General features: G+C 40.1%; 2 protein-coding genes across 3 annotated transcripts in view; one reads left to right on the forward strand and one right to left on the reverse strand.

The window, feature by feature from the left end:
- The first annotated feature begins 453 nt into the window (after positions 1–453).
- renbp (renin binding protein) lies at positions 454–14229 on the forward strand. 2 transcript variants are annotated; one of them, XM_022218632.2, is made up of 11 exons: positions 454–600; positions 1566–1671; positions 1759–1834; positions 1913–1988; positions 3365–3543; positions 3954–4181; positions 7283–7364; positions 7488–7663; positions 7791–7922; positions 8666–8753; positions 10357–14229. In XM_022218632.2, the coding sequence occupies exons 1-11, from the start codon at positions 594–596 to the stop codon at positions 10437–10439; spliced, it is 1233 nt and encodes a 410-aa protein (XP_022074324.1). In that variant the 5' UTR covers positions 454–593; the 3' UTR covers positions 10440–14229. The 2 variants fall into 2 exon arrangements, with proteins under 2 accessions (XP_022074324.1, XP_051805619.1); XM_051949659.1 differs by lacking the exon at positions 454–600 and adding an exon at positions 616–765.
- LOC110968687 (E3 ubiquitin-protein ligase Itchy-like) overlaps positions 13742–16593 on the reverse strand; it is a 29172-nt gene continuing 26320 nt past the window's right edge. The window contains exon 24 of the mRNA XM_022218633.2: positions 13742–16347. Within this exon, the coding sequence (XP_022074325.1) occupies positions 16248–16347 (100 nt within the window). The 3' untranslated portion in view covers positions 13742–16247. The remainder of the gene's footprint in view (positions 16348–16593) is intronic.

Raw genomic sequence — 16593 nt, forward strand, 5'->3', positions numbered from 1 at the left:
TAGTACAATTAAATATCTGATGTGTGGGTAGTAAACATAGGCTTTTTTTTTATAAATGTGATTTCAAAATAATTACTGCTTTGTCTGTAGTTTCCTACTGATTATATTAAATCTTTGATGAGGCTTTAGGACTTTGGCAGGAAGCAGTGCACACACGGTCTGACGTGAAGAACCAACATTTACATTTAACTGGCAGTAATGAAGATTCAGCTTTAGTCAAGCCCATATTTAATCTGTGAAGGCAAAAAATTATAGTTATTGAGATTTGCCATGGGTCCAGACTTTAGGGACATCCTGTACAAGGGGTGGGTAGTTCAGCGGATGGAAACAAAAAAGACAAAAAGGAAAAGCAAATAAAGGCCCAGTTGTGTCCTTATTGGATGGAACAGTACATACTTTATGAGAACAACTGCTGTACGTACTTCAAGGAGAAAGAAAATAAGTATTGGGATTCAATCCGAAGCAGGACGCTGGACATAAGACTTCCACTTCCGGCTCTGGTCACGTGATCCACCAGGTCACATTACTGCGGGCTGCAGAGGAGAGAAAGTTGATGTTTTCATCCTGATGCTGCTGAAACGAAGCGCTGCGACATGAACAGTAAGAGGATTGTTACCCTTCATAATATGAAAGGAAGCCGTGTGTGGCTTTGGAACCAGAGGAAATCCCAAATCCTTGATCAAACTCCACACGAAGCTAGCTGCTACCGATTGTTGCATTTGAAAACTGAGCTAGCTTCTAAACACGACAGCAGCTGTTTTGCTTGTGAGTTTATTATTCAGTTTAAACGTTTTAACGGACTGCTTAGTCTCAAATTTCTGACTTGATTTAGTTTTTCCTGAAAAATGCGGTACTGTAGGAATTTAGTAAACACTTTAAATGTCATTTCAGACGGTAGTGGCTGCATGTAAAAACGCAACAAAGTCAGGAATCGTTAATGTTGAGACAGTCAATGAAAGCCTGTGTCAGCAGCTTGTGATTAGTCAGCTGAGCTGTCTGAGGCCAGAAAGAGGAAATTTGCTAACAGGCACAGTTTTGTTACACACTTATTGTAAGCCCTCAAGACTTTCTGGTGCCAAAAAAGTAAAGTTTCCAGTTTTAAAGTGATATCCCAAAGATCTCAAAACTGAAATGCAACTGGAAATTTGACATTTCACTGAAAAAAGGATGCATTTGTGTCTCTGTCTAAGCTTGTGATCACTTGTAAAAAAAAAATGTAAAAGTTAACTGCACAACATGTTAAAAAGTTGTTGAGATTATAAATTCACAAAGTGTGAGCTGAAAGGCAGACCTGCAGGTTAAACCTTTAAAACCTAAAGCTGCACACAGATCAGCAGCCAGAATTTAGGTTCCACTACCTGAGGAGGACCTGAAGCTGACAAATACAGCTACTGCAATCAGTTGTTATCCATTAATAATAAAACATCTATATTAAGGTTTCTGAAGACAGTTTTTCATTTTGAAGCTTTTGTTCAGAACACTCTTTCGGTTTAAAATACAGTTTTAAAATCAGCATCCAGCCGTATAACGCCACAACAAACTGATTTTCATATTCTCTATGAAAGGAACAATATCTGACGTCAAGCTGGAGGAGTGTCGAAAGCGTATTCGTTCACAGCTGGACAGCGTGGTGGACTTCTGGCTTAAATACTCTCATGACACTGTGGATGGGTATGTGGTCACACTGGAATGAACATCTGTGTGTAGTACGCATGGAGGCTGTATCCTGTGCATGAATCTCTTTGTTTCCTGTTTCAGAGGCTTCTTCACGTGTCTTGGGAGGGATGGAAGTGTTTATGATAAACAGAAGTACGTCTGGCTGCAGGGCAGACAGGTAAGCCACTGTAGTGATGCTGGCTATGTGAAGCATGTATTAATATGTTATTCAGATGTGCACATATTTCTGTCACAGGTGTGGATGTATTGTCGGCTGTACCGAACCATGGATCGTTTCCACAAGCCTGAAATCCTTGTAGCAGCAAAAGCTGGTAATTGATGTTGCTGTTGAATCAGGGCCTGTATAAATCTACTCACAGGAACAATTTGAATTCATCAAGAGCTAGTCCACAGTCTCCAGTGTTATTTTTTTACATTATTGTTTCTGTTAGTTAGTCCTTGGCTCATCCTTCTCATAGAGGTCATGCAGGTTGTGAAAGACGGCAGGCTTTTATTGGTCAGGGACCAACACATACGTGTGTGTCTTGTCTGTTTATGCCAGCCATTGCAAAAATGTATAACTGTATAATTGCCTAATCTGAAAAAGTGACGATCTTATCAAACATAAATACTTTGAACCTGTCGTTGGCACTACTGAAGTGTCTATCCAACCCACACTGATTCATGAAGCCATCTTTAAACCGCCAGTTCTGTAAACTATATAGCTTCTTCATAGCCCACATACTGTTATTACCATATAGACTAATGATATTAAGTTCAGTGGACTTAAGAACCTTCATGTAGGCTCCATAGAAAATACTCTATCATGGAACCACAAAGCTAGAAACTATATCTCCATCACTACAGATCATACTTCATGGGTGCAGCTTATAGAAGGCAGGAGGTCTGAAGAAGAGGTCTGTTTTCATGACCACATATTGATATTTGCACATTTGTATTCTTAGGTGTAATGAAAATGATGGTCTTAAGAAGCTGCTAGGAGGGCTTTACATTTATCTTCTTTCTCAGATTATCTAGCTCTCATTTGGTTATGTTTATATGAGTTTGACTTACCCTGGCACTTGGAATTCATCCTTTGGAAACATTTGTAAACAAGAAATGCACTCAGAGAGCGCAGTACTCTGTCAAGGCTGCTCATTTCCTCATATGACATTTTCAGAAATGCATCTTTTTTTTTTAAATGCAGCATTTATTCATTAGTTATTAATGATCAGAAATCACAGCGACATTGAATGTGTTCATTTAATGTAGATGTACCCACAAACAAAATGACATTACGCTGAGCACAGACGTGTGTTATGCATGTGTACGTTATGTAAGGAGACTGAATCGCGTGACCTAAATATGTTGCAGACGCCGGGAACATATTTCTTGTAAGGATAAGATAAAAACAACTTACACTCTTTAACACATAAAGGATGTGAGTGTGTGTGTTTTTTTTAGCCCAGGTTTATGCATGGGTAACCACAGCAGCTTGTCGATGTTTCTGTAACAGTCCTGTCTTCTTATTCACAAGTCAGTTTCTTCTTTTTAAATGACCTTAAATGGCTTAAAGGTTAATTCTCCACATATGGCAAATTTAACAGGTAACTAATCCAGAAATTTTATGTCTTCACATCTGAAAAGTTTTTCATACCAAATGATGAGTCTAATTCAAAACTGTCCCCATGTTCTGTTTGAATCTTAGGAGGTGAATTCCTGAGAAAGTTTGCTCGTGTGTCCAGGGACAGTGGTAAGTGGAAATGTGCCTTCTGCTTAACAAGCGATGGTAAAGCAGTCAAAGTTCAGAGGACCATCTTCAGTGAGTGTTTCTACATTATGGCCATGGACGAACTCAGCAGGGTCACCGGTGACAAGGACATGCAGGTATAAACAGAACTCTTTGTTTAAGTACTTTAATAATAAAAATGCACTGTGGTTAAGAATCAGAAACGAAAGCAAAGGTGAAATACTTTTGCCATTAACAGAAATATAAAATTGGATAATTTCCTCAACAAATAAGTGACTATGTTTATTTACTCACACGTTGTAGGTCACATTTATGTAGAATTAGTGAATTCTAAAGAGTTCTCAAATTTTAAACACCACTCTAAAATATGGATACTAAATACAGAGGTTGGTTTTAGTCAGCTATTGTTTGAGGATCTTTGGTTGAGGCTTCAATGTCAGCATATGCTCTATGCAGGGTGACCTTGCTGTGAACATTCACACACATTCACAGCTCCAGTGTCGCACCACCTCTCTGACAGGCTTGTCTCTACTTTGTTGTGTTGTAGCTTGAGGCTGAGCAGATGATGGAGCAGCTGATCTACTGGGTCCAGGTGGACTCTTCAGGCCTGGGCCGGCCCCAGCTTCCAGGAGACGTTCCCACCAACAGCATGGCAGTTCCCATGATGCTGTTGTGTTTAGTGCAGCAGCTAACTGAAGGTCGGGGTCAGGACGTGGTTCAGAAGTACAAAGAAGTGGAACAGTGGTGTGTGCAGCAAATTCTACATCATGTCCAGGTATGGATAGAGATATCATCACTCGTACTTTCTTTTAGTAAAAATGACTTGCCAGAATAGCATGATTCATGAAGAGATGAAATTTACAGTTGTAAGCAAAAGTTACATACCATGAGCATGGATATTATGGCAGTCTTGATTCCCAATGACTCCGACAGCTCTTATTTTTCTATGATACAACAATGCTAATATTTGGCTAAATGTTCCTAGGCTATTTTGTCCTCTGCTAAGGCACATTTATTAGCCTTCTGCAAGCCTCTGACAAGCTTCTAGTTTTCCCTTTGACAAGTCCTCTTGATAGAACTGGTGCAGTTCAACTATCTGTTGGCCAACCATTTACTTTTATACAGCACTACAATAGCCCAGAGCATAATACTGCCACCACCATGCTTGATAATAGGCATGGTGTTATTGGGGTTGAAGGCCTCCCATTCTCTCCACCAACCATGTTTCTGGTCATTTTAGCCAAATAGCTCCATTTTTGTTCCATCTGACCACAGAACTTTCCTCCAAAAGGCCTTTTATTTGTCCATGTGATCAGCAGCAACCTTAAAGTGCTGCTTCTGGAGGAAGAGCATTCTTCTTACATGTCAGTCTGTCAGCCTGTGGTAACTGTAAAATATACTACTTGACTGCGGACACTAACACCTGTGTTTCAGCAGCTTCTAAATTATTACAGACCTGCTTTTTGGTGATTTTTGGTCAACTCTTGACCATCCTGATCAGTTGTTTCTCAGCAGCAGGCGATAGTTTGCATTTTCTTCCTGGTCGTGGCAGCGACACAACTGTGCCAGGCACTTTATACTTACAGTCGTTTGCACAATTGATTTTGGGACTGATAGCGTCTTTGAAATGGCTTGTGATTTTCTTGACCTGTCAAAGTCAATAATTAGCTTTTTTCAGATCTGTCCTGAGCAAACTTTCCTTAAACTTTCTAACTTTAGCATATGTGACTGAGCCTAGCGAGGGTATCACATATAACAATAGGTCCTGTTTAAATCAACTAAGAAAAGTCAGCAGCTGTAGTCAGTCGTTATCAATCACAAGAAGGTAAGAGGTAGCCTAGCCGCGCTAGACAACCCACGGCAACGAATTTAATTCTCTGCCAGGGTGGGTCTAGTTACCCTCCATAAGGCTCGAGGCTGGATTCTCCTAAAACTGGCTGGACCAATCACCATGAAGTGTAGAGTCAGAAGGCGGGCGTAACGAAGTGACGACAGAGGCGCGACGATTCTGACAGAAACAACCGGCGCACAATAAACAGTTATCTTTCGACTCGGCTTTGGCCGCAGCCCTTAAAGATTTGAAGCTAAAATTCAACTTGAAAGATAAACAAAGGACGTCACTGAAGTGTTTCATTGAGAAGAAAGACGTATTTGGACTTATGCCGACGGGATATGGCAAATCCTTAATATACCAGTTGGCTCCGCTGGTTGGGAAGCTAATGGGACTTAGCCACAATCCGCCGGTGCTCTAGGAACTACGTCAGCCTATTCATTGCGTTGATTGGTTGTATACCTACCCAACTGCTGCAGAGGGATTTGATAGACAACCTTTTAGCCCGCCTCCCTCCCTGTCGAGCTTCCCTAGACCCTTGTGCCGTCAGAAACATGGGTGTAGCGTGGCTAGGCTAGGTAAGAGGCCATGTTATTGAGAAATCTGGATCAGTGCAACTGTCTACATCACCAAAACAGATCATTCAAGTTGCTGTATGTATATGTAGGACCCAACAGATTGTGTCAAATTTCCACAAGATCTCTCATAAATTTATGAAAGAACCAAAATACATGATTGTTTTTTGTGTAAAAGACGTGTTTCAGTCCATAGTCATTGGAGTGGTTGGTACCTCAAGAGTGCCACGATATCCGTGGTCTTTCCAAGTGTATATAAACTTTTGATCAGAACCATCTGTGGGTTACACATATTAATGTGATGCACAAACTGGATGTCCTGCACCGCATTGGTCCCTCAAACAATGCCCTATGAAAACGGCACAACTTTTCGTTTTACTTGAGCACGAACTTCTGGCTGTCAGTTTTGTTGTTTGTAGTAACGCTGCTCTCACCTGAGTAATATCTGGGATCTCATAATCCAGTAATATTCAGAAAGCATAGATGTAACACAAGCAGTGAGATCATCAGGCAAACTGTAAGCTGGTTTAACGCTCACAACCTGCTGTTAAAAGACGATGATGTTTTGGTGTTAGACTTTTCGTAATTGTTTTATTAGTGATGCCAGCGTCATTTTAAAATTGGAAGCTAGAAGCTGCAGTTTTACTTAGACTTTGTATTAACCCTCGTGTCGTCCTGTTTTAAAGTTTGAAAATGTGTGGAAAAAATATTTTTTCACAGTGAAATTTCTGATGTCCACATTTTCAACATTTTTGGGAAATCTTTGAACATTTTTTGGTGGAAAAAAAATGTGTAGAGTTCATTTACAAAAACAGATAACTCTGTTTCAGAAAACTTATTTTTTTATTGTTTACTTGAGATAATAATAATAATAACACTAATAATTTATTTTTTCTCTATTTTATCACGATTTTTCTACTGAGTCAAATCCACTCAACTTCAGTTTGATTGATATTATCTCAAGTAAACAATAAAAAAGTTTTCTGAAAATTTATCAAAACAGAGTTATCTGTTTTTGCAAATTAACTCTTCAAATGTTAGAAATGTTTCTTAATAACATTCACAAAAATATCAACCAAAACCCAGCGAATTTTCTGGATTTTGGTTGATTTTTAACAAATTAATAGAATATTAGAAGTTTTACTGATATATATGTCATCACTTTAGACATTTTTAGGAGTTTTGGGAAGATTTTTACTCATTTTTTTGAAAATATATACTAGAATTTTCTTGCCGAATTTGGGGATTTTTTTTTTCAATAAAACTTTTAAGGAATTATTGGAATTTTCTTCCTGAAGGTTTTGCAAATTTTCAAAAAATTTGGGGATTTTTTTTTGCTGAATTTTGGGATTTTTTTTACGCAAGGAAACACTATTTTTGACGTCCATAAATGAGGACAACAGTAGGGTTAAAATTCAGTTGTTCAGTATACCATAAATAATACTACTTTTCTTTTCTAACTTGGTTCAGAGAGCTGGGACGGCTATTTTAGAGAATGTTTCAGTAGACGGGACGGAGCTGCCGGGTTGTTCAGGACGAGTTCAGAATCCAGGTAAACACTCCACTGCCTGCTGACAGATGATAGTGAACCCAGTCAGAACCTTCTGGAGGCATGTGCTGCATGCTTTACTGTTCTTAGTTTCTTGCCTGAACATTTGCCACATTTCTGATGCAGGTCATGCCCTGGAAGCGGGCTGGTTCCTGCTTCAGTACAGTGCAGAGCGCGGCGATGAGAAGATCCAGGAAACTGCCATCAACAAGTTTATGGAGCTCCCTTTTCAGTGTGGCTGGGATGAAAAGCACGGTGGTCTCTTCTACTTCCTGGATGTGGATGGTCACTGCCCCACACAGGTTAGTCAGCTGACCTTCTGAGACATTTTGCTTTTGTTGGTAGATATTGTTTGCATTTAGTCAATTACTTGCTTTTATTTAACACATCAGATCAGACTGTAAGACACTGTTTTGTGCACCTGAACAGCTGGAGTGGAGTATGAAGCTGTGGTGGCCTCACTGTGAGGCTCTCATTGCCTTCCTCATGGCCTACAGTCAGACCAAGAAGCCTGAGCTGCTGGAGAGGTTCTTTCAAGTTTATGACTACACTTTCACCCATGTGAGTTCACGCTGTATTCCCGACAACTGCACTTTTTCACAACTCATTTTAAGGAACTGTTTTAACATTTTGGGACATGCGCTTGTTCTCATGAGTTCAGACCAACCTCATGTTACAAAGCTGCCAGCCCAGCTTGGCATGAAGGCTGGAATCAGGAAAAAACTGCTTGCCTGGCTCCGTCCAAGCTCCAAAAACACCAACCAACAGCTCTGCAGGTCATTGATTAACATTTTGTGTTAAGTTACTCTTAACCCTTAGATACATGTAACTTGGGTGCTTAGCATCCCTGCACTTAACGCACACATTAAAGTCATATTACTATATGATATAGTAATATGAAAAGACAAAACATTTAGTCTTTTCTAGCAGTTTGTCTCCAGGATATGGTTTCCCCTGCTTCTAGTTTTTATGGTAAGCTGTTCTGACCTATTCACTATTCAAGCATGAGTTACTAACATAGAAAACAAAGGACTATAACCTCTGAAGCCTTTGAAATACTGGCTCTGCAAATGTATAATATAAAATAAATATTTGTATATTTCAATGTACTGCTGGCATAATACGTGTGTGTGTGTGTGTGTGTGTGTGTGTGTGTGTGTGTGTGTGTGTGTGTGTGTGTGTGTGTGTGTGTGTGTGTGTGTGTGTGTGTGTGTGTGTGTGTGTGTGTGTGTGTGTGTGTGTGTGTGTGTGTGTGTGTGTGTGTGTGTGTGTGTGTGTGTGTGTGTGTGTTTGTTTCTGTGCAGTTCCCTGATGCTCAGAGTGGTGGGTGGTTTGGCTATTTGACACAAGAAGGGAAAGTCGCACTGGATTTTATTGGAGGCCCATTTAAAGGTAAGACCTAAAGATGTACATTTAACTGAATGCTAAATCAAAAGAAGTTAAATGGCCTGAATGAAAAGCTGATGGAACACAAACGAGCTTAAAACAAAAGGGAACTGTAGGCTTTAGATCCCCAGCATAACACACCTAATCCCTAACTGAGCTGTCTGAGGTCCTCACATTGTTTTTACAACCCATCACAAACCTTTACCTGCAGTAGTTGTTGCCAAGGGTGGCCAAATCAGTTGTTAAGTTTAGACAAGTAATTAGTTTCTCATTGGGCTGATATACACTCAACAAAAATATAAATGCAACACTTTTGTTTCTCGACCTGACTCCAGTTCGTCGTCGTAACCAACTCGAGTGGGCAAATGCTCACATTGGATGGCGTCTGGCACGTTCATAGGTGAATCCCGGTTTACACTGTTCAGGGCAGATGGCAGACAGCATGTGTGGCGTCGTGTGGGTGAGCGGTTTTCTGATGTCAATGTTGTGGATGGAGTGGCCCATGGTGGCGGTGGGGTTATGGTATGGGCAGGTGTCTGTTATGGACGAAGAACACAGGTGCATTTTATTGACGGCATTTTGAATGCACAGAGATACCGTGATGAGATCCTGAGGCCCATTGTTGTGCCATACATCCAAGAACATCAGCTCATGTTGCAGCAGGATAATGCACGGCCCCACGTTGCAAGGATCTGTACACAATTCTTGGAAACTGAAAACGTCCCAGTTCTTGCATGGCCAGCATACTCACCAGACATGTCACCTATTGAGCATGTTTGGGATGCTCTGGATCGGCGTATACGACAGCGTGTATCAGTTCCCGCCAATATCCAGCAACTTCGCACAGCCATTGAAGAGGAGTGGACCCCCCCGCCCCCAATACAACAAAACTGCACCTTTCAGAGTGGTCTTTTATTGTGGGCAGTCTAAGGCACACCTGTGCACTAATCATGGTGTCTAATCAGCATCTTGATATGGCACACCTGTGAGGGGGGATGGATTATCTCAGCAAAGGAGAAGTGCTCACTATCACAGATTTAGACAGATTTGTGAACAATATTTGAGAGAAATGGTGATATTGTGTATGTGGAAAAAGTTTTAGATCTTTGAGTTCATCTCATAAAAATGGGAGCAAAAACAAAAGTGTTGCATTTATATTTTTGTTGGGTGTAGGTTTTCAATATATCTTCAATAAACCATAAATTTAAAAACTACATGTTGTGTTTGGTGGGTTATCTCAGTCTAATATAGATATTAGTCTGATGATCTGAAGCATTGTGTGACAGATATGCAAAAATAAAAGACATCTGTATGAGGGGAAATACTTTTTTTACAGCACTGTATGCAGCAGTATTTCCCAACACTTGACAGCACATATTAATGTGCAGAACAGGGAGAGTTTCCCTACAATGCCAGTATCATTTTATTCTGTACTGTTCCTAAGGGGCTCATGCAGTCTTACCACATCAGCTACATGGACTACACAGACTGATGAACCAGGTCTTTTAGGTCCATTGAAGAGCATGAAGCGCTATGAGAATTTTAGCACTTTGGCCAAATGGTAAAGTAATAAAATATAATGAATAAAAGTGTTTCTTATCTCTTTCAGGGTTCTTCCATGTGCCTCGCTGCCTGTACATGTGTGAGCGTATTCTGGACGATCTGCTGGCAAACAAAGACAGAACAGTCTGATGGGAATGTTCTGATAAAGGGATCTAGTCTGACCTGTGGGTCTTTGGACTAAACCACAAGTAATCAGCATGCAAAGCATAATTGCACAAACTTTTAAGCATAGGCCACTGTAAAGCAGTTTTATCTGGTCGCTCATGAAATTTATTGGGAAATTGCGTTACAATACCACTACATAAAAAAGTGTCCTTCTTTACATATCTTCTGGCCATCAGGGACAATTTGCACTTGAGGTAAGATGCTTTCCTGGGCAGATAAAATCATGTTTTTCTGATTCTACACCTGCCTAATATCTTGTTTTTTTTTCTCCCAAAGTTAGATCGCCTGCTGTTTGTTAAGTTTGTACTGTAGATTTCTCTGGTTTGTGGCTGAAATGTTCAACAGACTTTAAATAATAATGTTTCAGGTGTCAGCTATGAGAGCTGACAGGCTTTAACAGTCACACTGCCGTCTATATGCATTTTAGATTTACCAGTTTGTTTTCTCTTGCTTAGCAAGAGGTGTGACCTTTGGTGAGGCAAAAACATTACCACTAAAAACAAATGTATGTTTAATATGTGGCTTCTCTATGCATACTTTAAATACTTTTTATTGTCTCATCCTAATCGTTCCACTAATCGTTCCACTTTATGACAACTTTACCAGTTTTTTTTTAAAGCGTCTGTTTTTCTAGCATATTGATGATCAAGTCCAAGTTAAAATTACATGCCAGTAAATGAACTGTATATTGAAATATGACAACTGATGATTAAATGTTCAGTGTGATGCATACAAATTATTTCATTGAATTCATGTTTTAATGGCATTGAAGCTTCAGATATGACAACAGGTGACTGATATGTGAAGCCAGTGCTCCTAGAAAACAAGGTTTGGTAGTGAGGAGCTGATCTACTTCAATATACAGCAGAAGTCAGTTAAGGAGTTATTTTCACTTTCAGTTTAAGACTGCACAAAGTTTATTGTTCATTTTGGCCAGTTGGGGGCAGAACTCAAATATAAAGCTGAAAACCTCACATGTAACACTTTATAGAGGGTGATATACTTGCTATAAAATAGTTTTTTTTTTTTTTTAACCCTGCCAAGGAATGCAGAGGAGTTACAGTTTTGAGACAGGTTCTCATTCATTTGAATGAGAACCCGTTTCACAACTTTTGACAGGGGGTGAATGTGACGGTCGGAGTTGGTTTGTGTGTCTGTTTGTCTGTTTGCAACATTACTCGAAAACGGACAACCATCCATCCATTGTCTATACACCGCTTTATCCTCACTAGGGTCACGGGGGTGCTGGAGCCTATCCCAGCTGACTCGGGCGAACCCTGGACAGGTCGAACGGACAAACAGATTTGGATTAAATTTTCAGGGAAGCTCAGAAATGATACAAGCACCACCTGAGTAGATTTTGGCAGTCATGCAGCTTATAGTCTGGATCCACAGATTTGTTAAAGATTTCTGTATCATTGTGAGATAGCAGTGGGTTAGAGCAGCTGTGGCCCTATCAGTAACTGAATTAGATCGGTCAAGTGTGTCCAGCTGCAGCCTCAGACTGTAGAGTTGCAGGTCCCACTTGGAAACAATGCTACAGTGACTGAGGAAGACAGGACACCACAACATCTTCTACAACTAGAATAGTAATGCACTCTGTGACTCTTTTTTTGTGGCTATCATAATGGAGGCACAAAAAAAATCATTATCTATGCACCGCTTAATCTTCATTAGGGTCCCAGCTGACTGAGGGTGAAGGCAGGAGACACCTGGACAGGTCACCAGGCTATCACAGGGTTACTTATAGAGACAAACAATCACACTCACATTCACACCTATGAACAATTTGGAATTATCAATTAACTTCAGCGTGTCAAACTGGGGATCTTCTACCTGTAAGGCGAAAGTGCTCACCACCAATCCACTCCCATACTGTTCTTCATAGTTATTTTAAAACTGCTTATGAAAGACTACAGGCTCTTGCTTTGAAATATTGAATTCCACACACATAGGATTGAGATCAACAAATGCATTTTGAGTCACTAACAGAAAAACGTTATTTACAGTCACAGGACACCCATGTGAAGGACCTGACCAAATATTTTCCCTCCCCATTTGAGAAATATTAGTAAACAGAGATTTGTAGTTACAACTGTTGAGCTGGAGGTGATTATACATACTTTTATCTCAGCTCACATTGACTGCTGTAATGCACTTTTTATCCCCCACCGCCCGTAGGCACGGAGGGGGATATTGGCGTGGGCACGTCCGTCCGTCCGTATGTCCGTACGTACGTCCACATTTCGTTTCCGGAGCATATCTCAGAAACTACTTGAGGGATTTCATTCATATTGCACCCAGGCCATCTCTATATAGTATAGATGTGCCTTTTGGGGTGTATGACCTTGACCTGATTTTCAAGGTCATTGTGAGGCACTTCAAATATTTTTTTGTTTCCGGAGCATATCTGAGAAACCAGTTGAAGGTTTTCCTTCATATTGCACACACTAAGCCTGTTAGTAATGGAGATGTGCTTTTTCGGGTGCATGACCTTGACCTTATTTTCAAGGTCATTGTGAGGCACTTCAAATATTTTTTGATTCTGTTTCTGGAGCGTATGTCAGAAACTACCTGAAGGATTTCATGCACATTGCACCAACGCCACCTGTGCATAATGTAGATCTGCCTTTTTTGGTGTATGACCTTGACCTGATTGTTTTTGTTGTAGTGAAGATGTATCATTTTGTAGGTGTATCGTCCAGTATATATTATTATTTCTTGCACTTAGAGGCACTATATATAAGGCGGGGGATGTTTTAAGCGGAGCGTGTTTATTTCCTCTCTTAGTATTTCTGCTCTAAATCATCTGATCCCTTCACTGGCTCCCTGAGTAGTTAATTGTTTTTTATTTTACATATGAGATACTGTCCAACTTAGAGGGACTACTGTAAGGCTGTACACTATTTAAATACGTGACATTGCACAGGGTGTGCTCATTTCAGTTGTACATTCCTAAACTTTTGGTGATGCTGCAACTCTGGTTTTGAGGCTAATTTCTCAGAATATTTGAATAGTTCATTAGAATTTTTGGACCCTTTTTCACTGCACCAAAACAGTAATAAATTCGATGACCAGACTGTACATCAGTAACATCAGGAGGATAAAAATATCTTCTTGCTTCATGCTTGGACTGTTTGACTGCTGGCTTTTGGAAATGACCAAACATCATCCTCTTATTAAGAGATTAAAACTTGTAGGGACTGAAACACCAGAATACACACCGGCAGTGATTCTTTCCTTCAGTCAAGGCACAAACACGTACACATTTTTGGATTTAATTTATTAAGGTGACAATTCCTATATTACACATCTTTAATTTACATCAGAAATTAAACAGGAAAAGAAAATAGAGTGTTACCATAAACCTCTTATTAAAACCTTTCTTTTACAAAAGAAAATTTGTTATTGACACCATTTACAGATTCTTTTCATATACAGGAGAGTGACAGTGGTTTAGTTTGACGTGGAGGATCCTTCAAACAAGATTAAAAAAAACACACAAAAAAAGAGCGGTGAATTATGATATTTACATAATTGCTTAACTAATATATCCCCAAGATCTTAATGTGTGAACGACCCAAACAAGATTAAAACAGCATCCTGCATCGGGGTAACAATCTTAGGCAAAACTGTAAATAGGCAACTTTACCAATCACCAGCATACATTCATTATTTTAACTTTGTCTCAGTAGTTGCTATGGAAACAGGCTTCCACACTGGGCAGGTCCTTGGAAGAAGAAAAAAGAAAAGACTCTTCTTGGCCTGGTCACTTCTCCACAGTGGGGTTAAGAGCGTCTGACCAAAGCTAGATTAATAATTCATGATAAAAGCAACCCGTGCTTGATCACACAGAAAGTAGTTAAAAAGAATACCTGATGTCTACAGGTGGAAATAAGGCTACCTGAAGGCTAATGACAGACACCAACGATCACTTCAGCATGCGTGTGGAAACAAAGAGCCCAGAGGCACCAGCAAACAACCGGGGCTGGATGTCTCGCATGCTGTGAGAAAATAAAAGTGCCGTGCTTCATCAGGCGAGACCGACCTGAACCCAGCGTTTCTCAGTGACCACACCACGGTGTACCCCAAAACAACAAACCCCTTAAATTAGTAGTTTAATCAACTTCTACTACCTCTGTGACCATTAACCAGATGTGTGACGCCCTCCGAACTAAACCAAACAAGCGTCTGGAGTTCTTCAAACCATTTCGATACATGATCAAAACAGGATACCAGGCTGGAGGTTTCTTTGTGCCCACACACATCCGTTATTAATGCAATAATATAGCTAAATCAGCTGTTCTCGAAATCATAATTAACAAGAGATCTAAAGCCATGATTTTGAACACATCTTCAAAAATATACCAGCCACACATTCAGATCTCACCGTGTTTCACTTTGAACCTATCTGCAGAACAAGTGACAACAACAGGAAGTGTTGTTCCAAAGTGAAACTATTCAGAGGTAAAACGCTCCGCTAAGTGGAAAAGGGAAGACGGAACTTTTAAATACTGCATCTTTTTGAACCAGCATTGGTTAAATGTTACATAAATCATGTTTTTTTTTCTAATTCACTTCGTTGTTTGCTGTGAAGCTTGAAAAAGTCATGAGTTCTAACACTCAAATTCAATGCTACATGTGTATGAGGAGCTACATGCAGTTTCTTTGACAGTTTGGCAAACATTTACTCAAAATGCCTGTTAAGATTAAAAACTGATTTGGTTTGATTTCGTTTTGGTGTTTTTCTACATGTGTTTTTGAAGTTCAGACATGTGAAATAAATATTATTCGTGTTTTTGTCATCCCATGAATTAAAAGAGGAAAAGATGTAAATGTGCGTAAAGCTGATGCTAAAATGAATTACATACACGTTTCTCCAAGAACACTCTAATCCATGATGTCCCGTTCCACATCACAGTGTGCAAACTCTGGCCCTATAAAACTAGGGTCAGTTTAAGTTCTGCTCCACCACCGCTAAAAATGGAGGATGCAACACTTTTCACAATCATAAATCGATTCACAGATCAAATACGACAGAACCAGGAACACTAAACGGCCACGTCTCCCAAATCCCTATGAAGCACCAGGATTGTCTGTTATTTCGGCGTTAATCTGAAGGACTACTTATTGATAAATTCACCAAGTCGAAGCGATCATTTTATACGGTCATGTGTTATCGTCCATTTTAGTCAGGAAAAAAAGAGAGATGCAGATCAAAGCGTGAGGTTCGTTGTAATCCGACAAAGAATATTTGAGCAACAAAACTGACTTTTTGGTGGAATTTAACTTTCTAAACAAACGAACAAAAAACAACACAGCCTCTCAATCTTGTGTTAAATTAAACACCGTCACTGCTAGATCCTGCTGAGGAGAGTCTGAGCGGACTGTTCTGACTCGTGCCATCAAACGATCACGTGCAGGAAAGGAGAAACTACTGTAGTCCTGGTGAGCAGATGTCATGGAGGGCAGGTTTTCGGGTTACCATGCATAATTTGGCAAACATTCTGAGAGACAGGAGCAGCTTCTGTGGTTTGGTTTACGACGATACAAAATGTTCCCGTACGGGTCAGGCGTTGAGAGGCTCGCTGTGAGCTCGGTGTGCCGGGCAGAGGCTCCCACAGAAGTAGCACACAGGTGCATGCATGTTTAGGTGCAAACTCCCAAAACGCCGTCCCATTCTGAAGAGGCTCCCTGATTTGAACAATGGTGAATTTCATTCCTTCAGACTCCTGCACTCAGTTTTTTTTTTTTTAACTTTCCTGGTTTCTCTCACTCCTGTCCAAAGCCTTCAGTCTCCTCAATTGCGAACATCAGCTTCTCCTTCAGTTGTTCGTAGCTCTTATAAGGTGGCAAGTCCAGTCTGTTGAAGCTGGGGAAATTGAACAGAAAACAAAACAAAACATATTTCAGTTTGATGCTAGACTTTATTTTATCCCATGTTTATTCTAAGTAAGAAGTCTTTTACAAACAGCTGAAGATGAGTATCAAACAACACTTCTGACCCTTAACGACTACTTCCTCATATGAGATCTTTTCTGGTAGCTGCCTGGAATTAATTCCTCACATCTAACAGCTAGCCAAGCAACGAAAGCAGAACATACTGCAGCTTCTTACA

Source organism: Acanthochromis polyacanthus, chromosome 6 (assembly GCF_021347895.1).
Source record: "Acanthochromis polyacanthus isolate Apoly-LR-REF ecotype Palm Island chromosome 6, KAUST_Apoly_ChrSc, whole genome shotgun sequence".
NCBI classification, from domain to species: Eukaryota; Metazoa; Chordata; class Actinopteri; family Pomacentridae; genus Acanthochromis; species Acanthochromis polyacanthus.